Here is a 16,095-nt window from a genome sequence, read left to right on the forward strand (position 1 = left end):
ACAGAGGTGGTGGAATGAACTTCCCCTAGATGTCTGTACAGCAGAGTCCCTGATTATCTTCAGGCAACGACTGAAGACCTACCTCTTCCTGAAATACCTAAATTAGCACTTTCCAAGTTTGTAGAATTCGAGTTATATTTATATTAAGTTTGTAATCTTGCGTACCAGTGTAGATTTATTAATTACTAGAGATTTAAAGCACTTTTGTACGTCGCTCTGGATAAGGGCGTCTGCTAAATGCCGCAAATGTAAATGTAAATGAGAGAAATCGTATCACTGTGGAAAATGTGGGAAGAGTTTCACTTGTCAGACTAGTCTCCAAGTACACCAGCGTTTCCACACAGAATTAAAGCCCTTTCACTGTAGACAATGTGGGAAGACTTTCAGTCAAGAGGCACATCTTCAGGCACATCAGCATATCCACACAGGAGAAAAGAAATATATATATATATATATATATATATATATATATATATATATATATATATATACACACACACACACATTTCTGAGGTAGCAAAAATTGCACTGAAGTGTACTTTTTTTTTTTCCTTATGTGTACTTTTATTTTTCTCAGAAATCTGTCCAGTGATGATCATAATTTTCAGAGGCAAAAAAAACGAAATTATTAAGGTAACAAGAAAATTACAATGCAGTCTACACCTGTTACATCAGAAGTATAATTTTTGTTATCTCAGAAATCAGTCCAGTGCTGATCAAAATTATTTCTGAGGCAACAACAAAAAAGATTTCTGCAGTAGCATATAAACTAATAACTTCTAAAATAAAAAGTGCATTGTTTTGTTACCTTAAAGTTTTATTTTATTTGTTACAATTAAAAGTATTTCTGGGGCTATATATATATATATATATATATATATATATATATATATATATATATATATATATATATATATATACCCCAGAAATCAATCCAGTGCTAATCAAAATGATTTTTGAGGCAAATAAACAACAACAATGTAATGATTGATAAGGTTAGAAAAATGGACACTGGAGTGTAATTTTTTGTCATCTCAGTAGTGTTTTTCTATTTGTTACCTCAGAAATCTGTCCAGTGCTGATTAAAATTTTCTGAGGGAACACGAAAAAGTAATGATTTCTCAGGTAACAACAAACTACACTGCACTGTATTTTGTTGTTACCTCAGAAGTGTAATTCTTTTTTTTTTTTTGTCAGAAATCAGTCTAATGATAATCAAAATGATTTTTGAGGCAACAACAACAAAAAATATTTCTGAGTTAATGAAAAAGTACACTGCAGTGTATACTTGTTCCCTCAGAAGTGTAACTTTTTTTGAGAAATAATTTTGTTTAGCACTGGACTGTTTTCTGTGGTAACAAAAAAAATAAATTACACTTCTAATTCTGAGGCAACAACAACAACAACAAAAAAAAAGATTTCTGAAGTACCAAATAATGTAAGGATTTAAACTAATAGAAAGTAAGTTTTTTTGTTACCTTAGTGTTTTTTTATTTCTTACAATAAAAAGTAATGATTTCTGAAGTAAAAACTGCAACATACACTGCTGATCAAAATTATTTCTGAAGCAGCGAAAAAGGTTTCTGAGGTAACAATAAATAAATATACATTGCAGTGTAACTTCAAAAATGTCCTTGTATTTGTTAACAGAGAAATTAGTCCTGTGCTGATCAAAATGATTTCTCAGGCAACATCAAAAAGATTTCTTAAGTTACAAATAAAGTAAAATGCACTGTATTTTTTGTTACCTCAAAAGTGTACTACTTTTTTTTATACCCCGGAAATCAGTCCTTTGCTAATCAAAATGTTTTTGAGGGAACAAAAAAAAAAAAAGTGACAAAAAAATACACAATAAAGGTTGTTGTTGCCTCAGAAGTCATTTTGATCAGCACTGGACTGATTTCTGAGGTAACAAAAATGCTGATCAAAATTATTTCTAAGGTAACAAAAAATTACACTGCCATGTATACTTGTTCCCTCAGAAACCAGTCCAGTGCTGTTAAAAACAAAAATTCTCATGCAACATAAAAAAGATTTCTTAAATTACATTTTGATTAGCACTGGACTGATTTTGGGGTAATTAAAAAAAAAAAGTTAACTTCTGAGGAACACAAAAACACACTGCAGTGTACTTTTTGGTTTCCTCAGAAAGAAAGTACAGTGCAGTGTACCTTTTGTTTTGTTACCCTTCTAAGTGTAATTTTATTTGATACAATAAAAAGTAATGATGTTTGCGGTAACAAAAATACACTGCAGTGAGCACTGCTTATCAAAATAATTTCTGAGGTAATACAAAAATGTAAACTGTGGGATTTTTTTTTTTTTTAACCTCAGAAATCAGTCCAGTGCTGATCATGATTTCTAAAGTAACAAAAAGTACATGGTTTTGTTACTGAAGTAAAAAAACTGCAGTGTACACTGCTGAATAAAATTGAGGTAACAAAATAAGAATAAATACATTGCAGTGTACTTTCTATGTTAATTCAAATATTTCCTTGTATTTGTTAATTTGTATGCTGTTAAAAATTATTTTTCATGCAACATGAAAGATTTCTTAAATTACATTTTAATCAGCACTGGACTGATTCTGCAGTAATTTAAAAAAAGTTAACTTCTAGGGAACACAAAAAAGTACACTGCAGTATACTTTTTGGTTACCGTAGATTTTTGCTGAATAGAATTATTTCTGAAACAACAAAAAAAATTCTGAGGTAAAAAGAAAAGTACACTGCAGTGTACCTTTTGTTTTGTTACCCCTATGTTTTTTTACCCTTAAGTGTACTTTTTTGTTACCTCAGAGGCCTGTTGTTTAGCTACCTCAAAGTGTTATTTTATTTGATACAATAAAAAGTAATGATGTTTGAGGTAACAAAAAATACATTGCGGTGTGCACTGCTAATCAAAATCATTTCTGAGGTAATACAAAAAAGTAAACTGCAGTGTACTTTTTGTTACCACAGAGGTCTGTTATTTAGTTACCTAAAACTGTTATTTTATTTGATACAATAAAAAATTACTGAGGTAAAAAAAAATATTAATCTTCAGTGTACACTGCTGATCAAAATGATGTCTGAGGCAACAACAACAAAAAAGATTTGTAAGGTAACAAAAAATATATTGCACTGTACTTTTTGTTACCTTTAGAGATCAATAAAGTGCTGATCAAAATTATTTTTGAGGTAACATAAAGTACACTGCAGTGTATACTTGTTTCCTCAGAAGTGTATCTTTTATTCTTTTTTTTGTTACCTCAGAAACCAGTCCAGTGCTGTTAAAAATTATTTTTCATGCAACATGAAAAAGATTTCCTAAATTACATTTTGATCAGCACTGGACTGATTCTAAGGTAATTTTTTAAAAAGTTAACTTCTGAGGAACATAAAGTACACTGCAGTGTATTTTTTTGGTTACCTCAGAAGTGTCCTTTTTTTGTTACCTCAGAATTTTGCCGAATAGAATTATTTCTAAAGTAACAAGAAGTATGTTGTTTTGTTACCTTAAAGTGTGTTTATTATTTGTTACAATAAAAAGTAATGATTTCTGAAGTAAAAAAAAAAAACTGTAACGTACACTGCTGATCAAATTTATTTCTAAGGTAAATAAAAAGGTTTTTGAGGTAACAATAAATAAATAAATAAATAAATATACATTGCAGTGCAACTTAAAAAATGTGATTGTATTTGTTAACAGATAAATCAGTCCAGTGGTGATCAAAATGATTTCTCAGGCAATATCAAAAATATTCCTTAAGTTACAAATAAAGTACAATGCACGGTTTTTTATGTTACCTCAGAAGTGTATTATTATTTTCAATTTTTTGGATAACCCAGCAATCAGTACTTTGCCAATCAAAATGCAACTTATATTTTCCATGGTGCCTAAGAAAGCATTTTTAACAGCACTGGAATGGTTTCTGAGGTAAAAAAAAAAAAAAAAAGAAAAATCACTGCAGTGTACACTTGTTACCTCAGAAGAGTTCTTTTTTTTTTTTTACCCCGGAAATCAGTCCTTTGCTAATCAAAATGTTTTAGAGGGAACAAAACAAAAAAATGTTGATTTATGAGGCAACATAAAATACACTGCCATGTACACTGCTTGTTAGGTCACAAAATTATTAGGTAATAAGAATAAATACATTGCAGTGTACTTTCTATTTTTATTCAAATATTTCCTTGTATTTGTTACCTCAGAAATTAGTACGAAAATGTTCTTGAGGGAATAAAACAAAAAGTGATGATTTATAAGGCAACAAAAATACACAGCAGAAGCCGAAAAAAGAAGGCTGGACATATTTCTGGGGTAACAAAAGAATACACTTATAAGGGAATCAAAATAAAAGATAGACTGTAGTATACTTTTTTGTTACCTCAGAAATCAGTCTGATTTCTGACGTAACAAAGTAAACTGCAGTGTATACTTGTCCCATCAAAAGTGTAAATTTTTTTGTCACATCAGAAATCAGTCCAGTGCTGATCAAAAAAATTTCTAAAGCAATTCTAAGGTAACAAAAATTTATACTACAGTGTATCTTTTGTTTTGATTCCCTTATAAGTTTATTCTTTTGTTACTCCAGAAATATACCCAACCTTTTCTTTCGTCTTCTCCCAATAGGGGTCGCTACAGAGGATCATTCGTCTCCATACCCCACTGTCCTCTACATCGGCCTATTTCAAACAAACTACCTGCATGTCTACCCTCACCACATCCATAAACCTCCTCTTTTCCTCCATCCTGGTGGCTCCATCCTCAGCATTCTCCTACTGATATAACCCATGTCCCTCCTCTACACATGTCCAAACCATCTCAATCTCGCCTCCCTCACCTTCAAACCAAAACTTCCTACATGCGCTGTCCCTCTAATAAACTAGTTTCTAATTGTGTTCATCCTCGTCACTCCCAACGAACATCTCAAGATCTTCAGCTCTGCTACTTTCAGCTCCACCTCCTGTCTTTTACCTAATGCCATGTCTCTAATCCATACATCGCAGGTCTCACCCCAGTCCTATAAACTTTCCCTTTCCCTATTGCAGACACCCATTTATCACAAATCACTCCTGTCACACTTCTTCACCCACTCCAACCTGCCTGCACTCTTTTCTTCAATTCTCTATCACACTCTCCATTACTTTGCACTGTTGACCCAAGGTACCTGAACTCCTCCACTTTCTCTACATCTTCTCCCTGCAACTACACTCCTCCACTGCCCTCCCTCTCATATACACACATGTACTCTTTTTTTTCCCCTACTGACTTTCATTCCCCTTCTCTCCAGCGCATACCTCCACCTCTCCAGGCTCTTCTCCACCTGCTCCCTACTCTCACCACAAATCACAATATCATCCACAAATATCATAGTCCACGGAGACTCCTGTCTGATCTCATCCGTCAACCTGTCCATCAACACTGCAAACAGGAAAGGGTTTCGAATCGATCCTTGATGCAGTCCAACCTTCACATTTAACAAGTCTGTCATTCCTACTGCACACTTCACTGCTGTCACACTGTCCTCATACATGTCCTGCACCACCCTCACATACTTCTCTGACACACCTGATTTCCACATACAATACCACAACTCCTCTCTCCACCCTGTCGTACACTTTCTCTAAATCCACAAACACACAATGCAACTCCTTCTGACTCTATTCTCTATACTTCTCCACCAACATTCTCAAAGCAAAAAATGCTTCTGTGGTGCTCCTCCTCGGCATGAAACTATACTGTTGCTCTCAGAGGAACTCTGTACATTGACGATCAAAATTATTTTTCAGGTTACAAAAAAGTACACTCCAATGTACATGTTACCTCAGTTGTATACTTTTTTGTTACCTCAGTGATTAGTCCAGTGATGATAAATCTTTTTTTAACCCTGATGCTTTAGAAAATGAACCGATAATAATTGTAAAAATAATTGTCAATGTTTATATATTGTGTATAATAATGTCAGTGTGTCTTCCCGTGGGCTCACCACCTGCAGGAGGGACCGTAAGGGACGGTGCTGTGAGGATTGGGCAGCAGTCGAAGGCGGGGGCTGCCCCCGCGACCCGAATTACGGATAAGCGGGAGAAAATGAATGAATGAAATGAATGTCAGTGTGTGTCTCTGATTGAGGGTGTGCCTAATTCATATAACAATATCAGTATAAATATGTTTGAATGTAGGTTCTCTGGTGGTCTAGTGGTTAGGATGCGGCGCTTTCACCGCTGCGGCCCGGGTTCGATCCCCGGTCAGGGAATCCACCCCAGCCACTTTCAGTGCCGGTCCTGGATAAATTGGGGAGGATTGCGTTAGGAAGGGCATCCAGCGTAAAAACATGTGCCAAATCAAACATGCGGAGGATCCGCTGTGGCGCCCCCTAACAGGAGAAGCGGGAAGAAAGTTTATGTTTGAATGTGTTTGTATAACAATATTATATATATAAATTTGTGTGGATCTTCGTTTATTTGTAAACCGAAATCTATGAACAAATAAAAATGGAGAATGATGATGGAAGGGAATGAAGAGTGATAGATGATGAAGTCATGTCAATAATGAAGCTCAACCACTAAAGATCAGGCACAGTGGCAGACAACCAATCAGATTTCATTTCATGAAAATGTCTGAGCCAATGATATTTGCGGATTTAGAACTCGAGCCCGTTGACCCCGCCCACTGCTGTGTCAATTGATCCGTGTTTGTACCTATAGACTTCTTTCACGCGCTCTGGTCTGAAGTTAATGTTGGGCGCGTGAGTTTTTCTCCGATTTCCGCGCGTAAACATCGACGTTCCTTTCGCCGTTATAAATCTATCGCGCGCGAGCTTCAACCCCGTTTTTGTCCCGCATTTTTACCCAAAGGTGAGATACAGTAAAATGTAGCAGCTGAGCTGCTCGGGGAACAGCTAGTGGACATTCTGGAGTCATGAACCTCTGCATTTTTCTTCCAGTGTCCTGATTCTTTATACCTCTGATCATGAAATCAGGGTCCAGACGGAGATCTTTAGGAGAACCTCCACACACTCCTCCTCCTGCTGCTGCTGCTGGAGGATCAAAGGTACACTCTATTCATGCCTCACATGTAGGGGTGTAACGATACACGTATTCGTACCGTACTTTTTCGGTACTGGGCTTTCGGTTCGGTACACACGTGTAATGAATGCAGTCGTTTTTACCTGCAGAACATTATAATATATGTTATAATGTGAGTTCCCTCGGGAACGGATTAAGTGGCGCACCGTAAGCGTGTTTAGTCCCTGCCTCGCACTTTCAACCCATTTATTAGTATGCAGAAACAAATAGAACAGTTAAGTAGATCACAGATCTTTAGAAAAGTTATACATTTGTATTAGTGTCGCCTGTGGTCTCTGTTTTAATCCCCCCCCCCCTTTTTTTTTACTAAATGTTGCACATGTGCACTTTGTGTTGTTAGTTTAGAGTTATATGTACTTTTGTGTTGATAATTGATGATGTTTGCTGTAGCATCTTGGTCCTGAGGAAAAGTTGGTTACTGTGTACTGCACTGTATATGGTTGAAATTATGATAAAGCTGACTTGACTTATAAATCACACACATCTGTATTACCCAAATGGAATCTAACTAATAAAAAAATATTAAGTGTTTACATTATTATTTATTCTTCTAAAATATTATTTGATTTATTATAGAACCAAGCAGGCATTTTATTTAAAACATTTAAAAATGTAAACTGTTCAAATGTCGGTTATAATAAAATGTAATTTAATTAAAAAAAAATGACAAGCAATCTTGATTATAACAGGAGACAACATATGTACCTATACACTGGTGTGTAGCATGTGTTGGAGAATGAAGCACTGCTGGTGATCAAGAAACAGGTGAATTAACGTTAGCACTAGCAAAGCTGTTAAAATTTTTACTATTTATAATCGCTGGCTTCTGAACATCTGAATTCTCTTCCTCCTGTGGTCACCCAAGGCATCGTTTTTGACTATCTTACTTTATTTTTACATCACTAGCTAAGTAGGTGTCTCCCTAGGTAAAGGGGTCCCGGGGCATCAGCCTCTCGGTGGACACTGTTGTAGATGGTATGGTGGTATTGTTTGTTTCATTTTAGATTGAATCGATTTTAGAAACTGTCAGACTCTTGTAACTGGCATTTCACAACTGCCAATGTGGCTTGGATTCGTGCACAGCAGAATGCAATATCCATTACTTTATTCTGCAGCACATGAAAAAGTGGAGTTCCAGTTTCCGCTGGGTTTATTTTTTGCAATAAAGAAAATTTTAAATAAAAAACGCACAGTCAAAAAGGTTGTTTTATTCAGAGATCGCACAAAGCAGTGATGAGAAAAATCTTCTTGCGTGGAGTGATGACGGCGACCTGGTGATCTGCATTTGGATGGAAAACCTATTTTACAGCTGTGCGTTACAATACATCTCGCTTTACAGTTTTATATGATTTGTTTATATGAGAAATGCTTGAAAAGTGTGTGTTTTGTGTGTATTGTTGGGCACACTCTTGTCTATTTAAATGGCCGGTTATCAATATGAATGCAGTCTGTATGAATACCCAAACAATATAACAATAGTCTGAGTTGTCACCTGAGTCATTTATACTTCAACTTATCTTTTTGAGCATTGTCTACTTTAAATGATACAGTAAATAATAATGCAGTAAACCCAGAGTATCTTCTTTCCAAATGTATCTAAATTGTGTATGTAGAACACTTTGGTCAGGAACTGTTCACATTTACATTTAGGTAGGTGATTTTCAGCTGAGAGTCTGAAAGTGGAGGCACATGCCATTAGGAGGAAGTAGGTTGCTGCTTTTGACAGCCACAGATAATTACCTGCAGACATCATCAATGTATTGTTGTTCCAACCAAAGGGATTTTCACACATCATTTGGATTACAGCATGCAGATCAGCTCAGTAGGTACTGATTGTTTGCACCAGTCCATATTTTGAGCTTTGTGTAATGAGAGCTACAGTGAGGAAAATAAGTATTTGAACACCCTGCTATTTTGCAAGTTCTCCCACTTAGAAATCATGGAGGGGTCTGAAATTGTCATCGTAGGTGCATGTCCACCGTGAGAGACATAATCTAAAAAAAAAATCCAGAAATCACAATGTATGATTTTTTAACTATTAGTTTGTATAATACAGCTGCAAATAAGTGTTTGAACACCTGAGAAAGTTCAATTCAATTCAATAAACACCTGAAAAAGTCAATGCTAATATTTGGTACAGTAGCGTTTGTTTGCAATTACAGAGGTCAAACGTTTCCTGTAGTTTTTCAGCAGGTTTGCACACACTGCAGGAGGGATTTTGGCCCACTCCTCCACACAGATCTTCTCTAGATCAGTCAGGTTTCTGGCCTGTCGCTGAGAAACACAGAGTTTAAGCTCCCTCAAAAGATTCTCTATTGGGTTTAGGTCTGGAGACTGGCTAGGCCATGCCAGAACCTTGATATGCTTCTCACAGAGCCACTCCTTGGTTATCCTGGCTGTGTGCTTCGGGTCATTGTCATGTTGGAAGACCCACGGCCCTCGACCCATCTTCAATGCTCTAACTGAGGGAAGGAGGTTGTTCCCCAAAATCTCGCAATACATGGCCCCGGTCATTCTCCCCTTAATGCAGTGCAGTCGCCCTGTCCCATGTCCAGAAAAACACCCCCAAAGCATGATGCTACCACCCCCATGCTTCACAGTAGGGATGGTGTTCTTAGGATGGTACTCATCATTCTTCTTCCTCCAAACGCGTTTAGTGGAATTCTGACCCAAAAGTTTTATTTTGGTCTCATCTGACCACATGACTTTCTCCCATGACTCCTCTGGATCATCCAAATGGTCATTGGCAAACTTAAGACGTGCCTGGACATGTGCTGGTTTAAGCAGGGTAACCTTCCATGCCATGCATGATTTCAAACCATGACGTTTTAGTGTATTACCAACAGTAACCTTGGAAACGGTGGTCCCAGCTTTTTTTTAGGTCATTGACCAGTTTCTTCCGTGTTGTTCTGGGCTGATTTCTCACCTTCCTTAGGATTATTGAGACCCCACGAGGTGAGATCTTGCATGGAGCCCCAGTCCAAGGGAGATTGACAGTCATGTTTAGCTTCTTCCATTTTCTAATGATTGCTCCAACAGTGGACATTTTTTCACCAAGCTGCTTGGCAATTTCCCCGTAGCCCTTTCCAGCCTTGTGGAGGTGTACAATTTTGTCTTTAGTGTCTTTGGACAGCTCTTTTGTCTTGGCCATGTTAGTAGTTGGATTCTTACTGATTGTATGGGGTGGACAGGTGTCTTTTATGCAGCTAACGACCTCAAACAGGTGCATCTAATTTAGGATAATAAATGTAGTGGAGATGGACATTTTAAAGGCAGACTAACAGGTCTTTGAGGGTCAGAATTCTACCTGATAGACAGGTGTTCAAACACTTATTTGCAGCTGTATCATACAAATAAATAGTTTAAAAATCATATATTGTGATTTCTGGATTATTTTTATTTTTTTTAGATTATGTCTCTCACAGTGGACATGCACCTACAATGACAATTTCAGACCCCTCCATGATTTCTAAGTGGGAGAACTTGCAAAATAGCAGGGTGTTCAAATACTTATTTTCCTCACTGTACTATTTACACATGTTCTGAATCAGACATGTATTTTGCTTGAACATAGTTTCAAGTAGATTTGTGATTGTGGCCTGAATCCTGTTAAGCTCTGATGTTATAACAGAAGCACAACAGGTTCCACAGTCTTTTTCTCTGTTTGCTGGAATTAAAAATAAAATGATATAATGCTGCTTGGTCTGGTACTGGGAAAACTCCTCCACCGTGAAGACGTAAATATCAGGGATTTTGGAACATTTTATACAAGTATTAAATAGTTAAAAGTTTTCTAAAACACCTCCAAATACCTCTCATTTAACTTGTTTTAAACCATATCAGATTACTATAGCAGACATTTCTGCTAACATGCAAAACCAAATCTAAAATTATTACAGTATATTAAATTATTTTATTTTGTTTTCCAGATGCACCACTGCTCAGATTGTGGGAAGAGTTTTACTAAAATTGCTGTTCTGAAAAGACACCAACGTATCCACACAGGAGAGAAGCCTTATCACTGTGAACAGTGTGAAAAGAGTTTTAATTGTCAGGGTAATCTCAAAAGACACCAGCATATCCACACAGGAGAGAAGCCGTATCACTGCGAACAGTGTGGAAGGAGTTTTAATCGTCAGAGTAGTTTCGAAAAACACCAGCGTATCCACACAGGAGAGAAGCCTTATCACTGTGAACAGTGTGGAAAGAGTTTTACTCATCAGAGTAATTTTAGATTACACCAGCGTGTCCACACAGGAGAGAAGCCGTATCACTGCGAACAGTGTGGGAAGAGTTTTAATCGTCAGAGTAGTTTTAAAAGGCACCAGCATATTCACACAGGAGAGAAGCCTTATCACTGTGAACAGTGTGAAAAGAGTTTTAATTGTCAGAGTAATCTCAAAGTACACCAGCGTTTACACTCAGGAGAGAAGCCATATTACTGTGAACAGTGTGGGAAGAGTTTTAATCGTCATAGTAGTTTCAAATCACACCGGCGTATCCACACAGGAGAGAAGTCGTATCACTGTGAACAGTGTGGAAAGAGTTTTAATCATCAGAGTGATCTCAAAGTACACCAGCGGATCCACACAGGAGAGAAGCCGTATTACTGTGAACAGTGTGGGAAGAGTTTTAATCATCACAGTACTCTCAAAGTGCATCAGGGTATTCACACAGGAGAGAAACCATATGATTGTGTACAATGTGGGAGAAGTTTTCGGCTAAAGACGCTTCTTCAAGAACACCAGCGTATCCACACAGGAGAGAAGCCGTATCACTGTGAACAGTGTGGGAAGAGTTTTAGTACTCGGAGTGCCCTCCTCAGCCACCAGCAGGGTCATACAGGACAGAAGCTGTACCTCTGTGGACAGTGTGGACGGAGCTATGTTTATCAAAGCTCATTAAGGAAACACAAGTGCCCTAACATACATCAATCGGCTCGATGTTAATTTGTAAAACAAATCATCTTCTTAAATTTCTTATTTAAAGGGATGTAAAGGGAAATTGTACTGTAAATATTGGGGAACTTTAAATTGTAATGTAAATGATTAGCTCTAACAAAATGGACACATTTCCAAGTCATCAGAACATTGTTGGTCCATCTTCAGCTTCTACACTTTATGGCAACAAGTATAACAAAAATTAACATTGTCTCAAAGCAGCTTTACACAGATAATGTGGTGATAAAAAAAAAGGATTATGATCTTTATAAGTGTAAGTTGTGGTGACTGTGGCAAGGAAAAACTCAAGAGGGAACCTAATAAATGGCACCGAATGTCCATTTATTGCATATATACAATTTTGAGGTGCAGTGATGATCAGAAGCATCCACTGTCTAATGTTCTTTACACACTCCTCAGCATTGTTAAGCTGATCTCTCTCATCAGGCTTTGCTGAAATATACAGCTGTGTATCATCAGCATAGCAATGGAAGCGAATACCATGTTTGTGTATAATTTCACCCAGAGGCAGCAGATATAAAGAGAAAAGCAGTGGGCCTAAGACAGATCTTTGCGGAACACCACAATTTACCTCAGAGAGTGTGGAGAACTTACTATTTACATCAACAAACTCAGTCAAATAAGACCAAAGCGAGGAGAGAGCTGTTCTCTTTATTCCAACAACGTTCTTCAGTCCAGCAAGCAGAAGATTATGATCAACGGTGACAAAAGCTGCATTGAGGTCGAGAAAAACAAGCAAAGAGACAAAACCTTGATCAGAGGTCAATAACTGTCATTTAGCACCTTAACTAGCGCCGTCTCTGTACTATGATGAGGCTGAAATCCTGACTGATACATTTCATAAATGTTCTTCCTTAGTAGATGTGAGCAGAACTGCTGTGCTACAACCTTTTCTAGAATTTTGGAGATAAAGGGGAGGTTTGATATTGGTCTGTAGTTGGACAGCTGACAGGGTGAAGGTCAGGTTTCTTAATTAGGGGGTTGATAACTGCAGTTTGAAGGATTTGGGTACAAAACTAGTGCTAATGGAAGAATTTATTATTTTAAAACAGGTTCCTTTGGAATGATCTGTTTGAGGAAACTTGTAGGCGAGGGATCGACAATGCAGGTTGATGATTTTGATGAGGAAATAAATGAAATGAAGTGGTTCTCTTAAATTGGAGTAAAACTTTATAAAGGTAGTCGTCAACTTAGGACCGTTCGACTTCTCGACCCCAATCGCTGGCCGCGGCGTGCATAATTTCCATCATAATTTCACAGTGCTGTACATATAGCCTTCTCTACTTATGACCAAATCGTGTTACGACCCATCTGTCGGTCCCAATCGTGGTCGTAAGTCGACGACTACCTGTAATTGATTGTCTGTTATAATTACACTGTCTACAGGGTTATTTGTAAAATAATTTGGATTTATATTAATCGTCTGGATTTCTTGGCTGATTTTTTTCAACTTATATTATTAAAAGATTCATGAAATCATTACTACCTAATGATTGTGTGCATGTGAGTGCAGTGCTTTTATTCCCTGTTAATTTTGCTACTGTGCTGAATAAAAATGTAGGATTCTGCTTGCTATTGTCCTATGAGGGAGGAGAATTATGCTGATCAGCAGCACTAAGAGATTTTCTAAAACTCAGGATTCTAGAAAATATTTTCCTTCCATGCTATTTGAAATACTGTCAATTTTGTTTGACTCCAGATAATTTTGATCTTAAGGGGGGCTCCATCATCTAGAGCAGGGGTCACCAACGTGGTGCCCGTGGGTACCACATGAGTCGCCCGCGAGCCTTTTCTAATGCAGAGCAGAAGATACAGTAAGTAAAAGAGTTAAAGAAGAATCTGACATTTTAGCAGATGTTTTTCACCAGAGCAAAATCCCAAAGTGAAGCTGGTGTGAAAACAGAGGAGAAATCAGAGTCTCATCAGTCGCTTATTTACTGAGAAAGAGTTTCTGAAGAGCTGCATGATGAAGCTGTGAGACGTCTGGTGTTTAACAGGAGATATTTTTATGGAGGCAGATGTAGAGGACAGGGTGGTATAGAGACGGATGATCCGCTGTGGCGACCCCTAATCGGAGCAGCCGAAAGAAGAAGATGATTTTTATGGAGAATTTATTTTTATAAGTATTTTAGGTTATTTAAAGTTTAAGATTATTATTTATAAAATGGCATAGTAGCAAAGAAATCTGATGTACTTTGAGTTTTGTCCCATGTGCAATTGAGTTTGACCCCTGATATAGATAAATATCATTAATTATTAATAATAACATACAATTAAAGGTAAATTGAGCAAATTTGTTATTTTAGAAGTGTGTATCAAACTTCAACAAAAAAGGGTGTAACAGAACGTTGATTCTAGGTCAGGGATGGGCAAACTTTTTGACTCACGGGCCACAATGGGTTCTAAAATTTGACAGAGGGGCCGGGTCAGGAGATATATATATATATATATATATATATATATATATATATATATATATATATATATATAAGTGTTGTTGAACTCCTTATTTTGCCAGTTCATCAAAGTCTGGAGTAAGTTTCGTTGTGGCAATTCTCAGGATAGATCCGAGGTGTTTGTCAGAAACTGTCGCAGTTTTTAAAGAGTATCAGATTAAGCTCTCTTAAGAGAAGAACGTTAATGGAGCTGAAGTGCGACATCTTTAGGGGAAACGTTGGCATTACAGGGGAAAGGTAAATTGAACAATGTTTACCCGTACCTATTTTAATAGAATTTGGTCACGTTCTGCGGGCCGGATTAATAAACTCTACGGGCCGTGTGTGCCCCGCGGGCCGTAGTTTGCCCATGTAGTTTGCCCATGTCTGTGGCCCAGTCGAGCTCTTTATATATCAGTATACCCACAGTTTAATAATTAAAGTTTTAATTAATAGAATCAATTTTATCTAAGATGAAAATGATGATTTCAATGTTACAGTGGTGAATGATAAAGTAAATGTAATTTGTTACTGTACTTAAGCAGCTTTTTCGCGTATCTGTAATGGTGGGAGGATTTACTTCATAACGACTAGACATTAAATGATATGGTTGTGTAAGAATGTGTGTATGATGTTTGAATTAAAGCATTATCATGTGACCTGTGGTATAACAACAATCAATCTAATGATCTCAATGACTTTGTTTATAAAAGGTTGTACCGGCAGAAGCAGCGCACACCCGTGTCCCTGATGTAAAACAGCGACATCTTGTGTAACTGACCACTGAGCTTCAGATAGCTGTGCTAAGCTAATCTGTTCAGTAACACGTCAGCTAGAAAGCTACATTTACACATGAAAACGTAAAGTTTGAGCTGTATTCTTATTCTAACATAAATTTTTTATTCAGAGAAGCTAAACGTTTATCTACATTTCGGCTTATTGTTATCAGTAGATGTTAGAGTTAAGATGGTTCTGACACTGGTTCTCTAAACACATTCCTATGTAGTCTATTCAGTGTTAATTGTCGTTACGATGTGAGTTTGTAAGGTATAGAGGAAGTCTTTATCTGGGCTCACATATCTCCAGCTATTAGTTTTTTTTACCCAAACAGGAAACAGCTTTAGGTCAGGTTTTTCCCAGTGTGTATATATACTTGTCTTTTATCTGCATTAAACTGAAGAAGAATATTAACAGTAAAATTAATCTGAAGGCTTGCCTGCTAGTTAGCTGCTAGGTCTCTGTTTAAAACTTTGTGTTATTGAAGTAGAGAAATGTAATTGTGGGTAAAGATGAAGGAAAGTTGGACTTCTAGCCTCAGTAATGTACACTATAGTGTTAATTTGCTCTCCAGCTGTGAGCTGCTCCTCCACTCAGATGGAGCTGTGAGAGACACCATGAGTTCTGACTGGAAAAGAGACGTTCACTTGCTTTATGTTTATCTGTTCACGTTTCTCTGGATTATTACATCTAATACCTGAACCTGACGCTGCTTTGATCATTAGAACATTTCATTCAGATGAAGAAACTAAGTAAAGTTAGATCACCCAGGACTCATGTAGAAGCCATACATCAGCCCAGATAATGTCCACCTGGTCCCCAGTCATAATCCAATAAATACTCAATCCTGTTTAA

At 37.1% G+C, this 16,095-nt stretch overlaps 1 protein-coding gene and 1 long non-coding RNA gene across 4 annotated transcripts in view; one reads left to right on the forward strand and one right to left on the reverse strand.

Moving 5' to 3' along the window:
• The window catches only part of LOC310728034 (uncharacterized protein), a 34,293-nt gene that overhangs the window by 14,816 nt on the left and 3,382 nt on the right, over positions 1–16,095 (forward strand). Inside the window, exons 1-2 of one of the 3 annotated variants that reach the window (XM_083545073.1) lie at positions 6,926–7,032; positions 10,997–12,276. The exons of 1 other annotated variant lie outside the window; for it this stretch is intronic. In XM_083545073.1, coding sequence (XP_083401199.1) covers positions 6,952–7,032; positions 10,997–12,016 — 1,101 coding nt within the window. In that variant the 5' untranslated portion in view covers positions 6,926–6,951 and the 3' untranslated portion in view covers positions 12,017–12,276. Of the gene's footprint in view, positions 1–6,925; positions 7,033–10,996; positions 12,277–16,095 lie in introns of those variants that run through there. One more of the 3 variants, XM_083545074.1, reaches the window with a different exon arrangement.
• Positions 1–16,095, reverse strand: part of LOC310728059 — a 45,589-nt gene that overhangs the window by 2,102 nt on the left and 27,392 nt on the right. The window lies entirely within an intron of this gene.

The sequence above is a fragment of the Silurus aristotelis genome (assembly GCF_946808225.1).
Source record: "Silurus aristotelis genome assembly, chromosome: 6".
In the NCBI taxonomy this organism is placed as follows: domain Eukaryota; kingdom Metazoa; phylum Chordata; class Actinopteri; order Siluriformes; family Siluridae; genus Silurus; species Silurus aristotelis.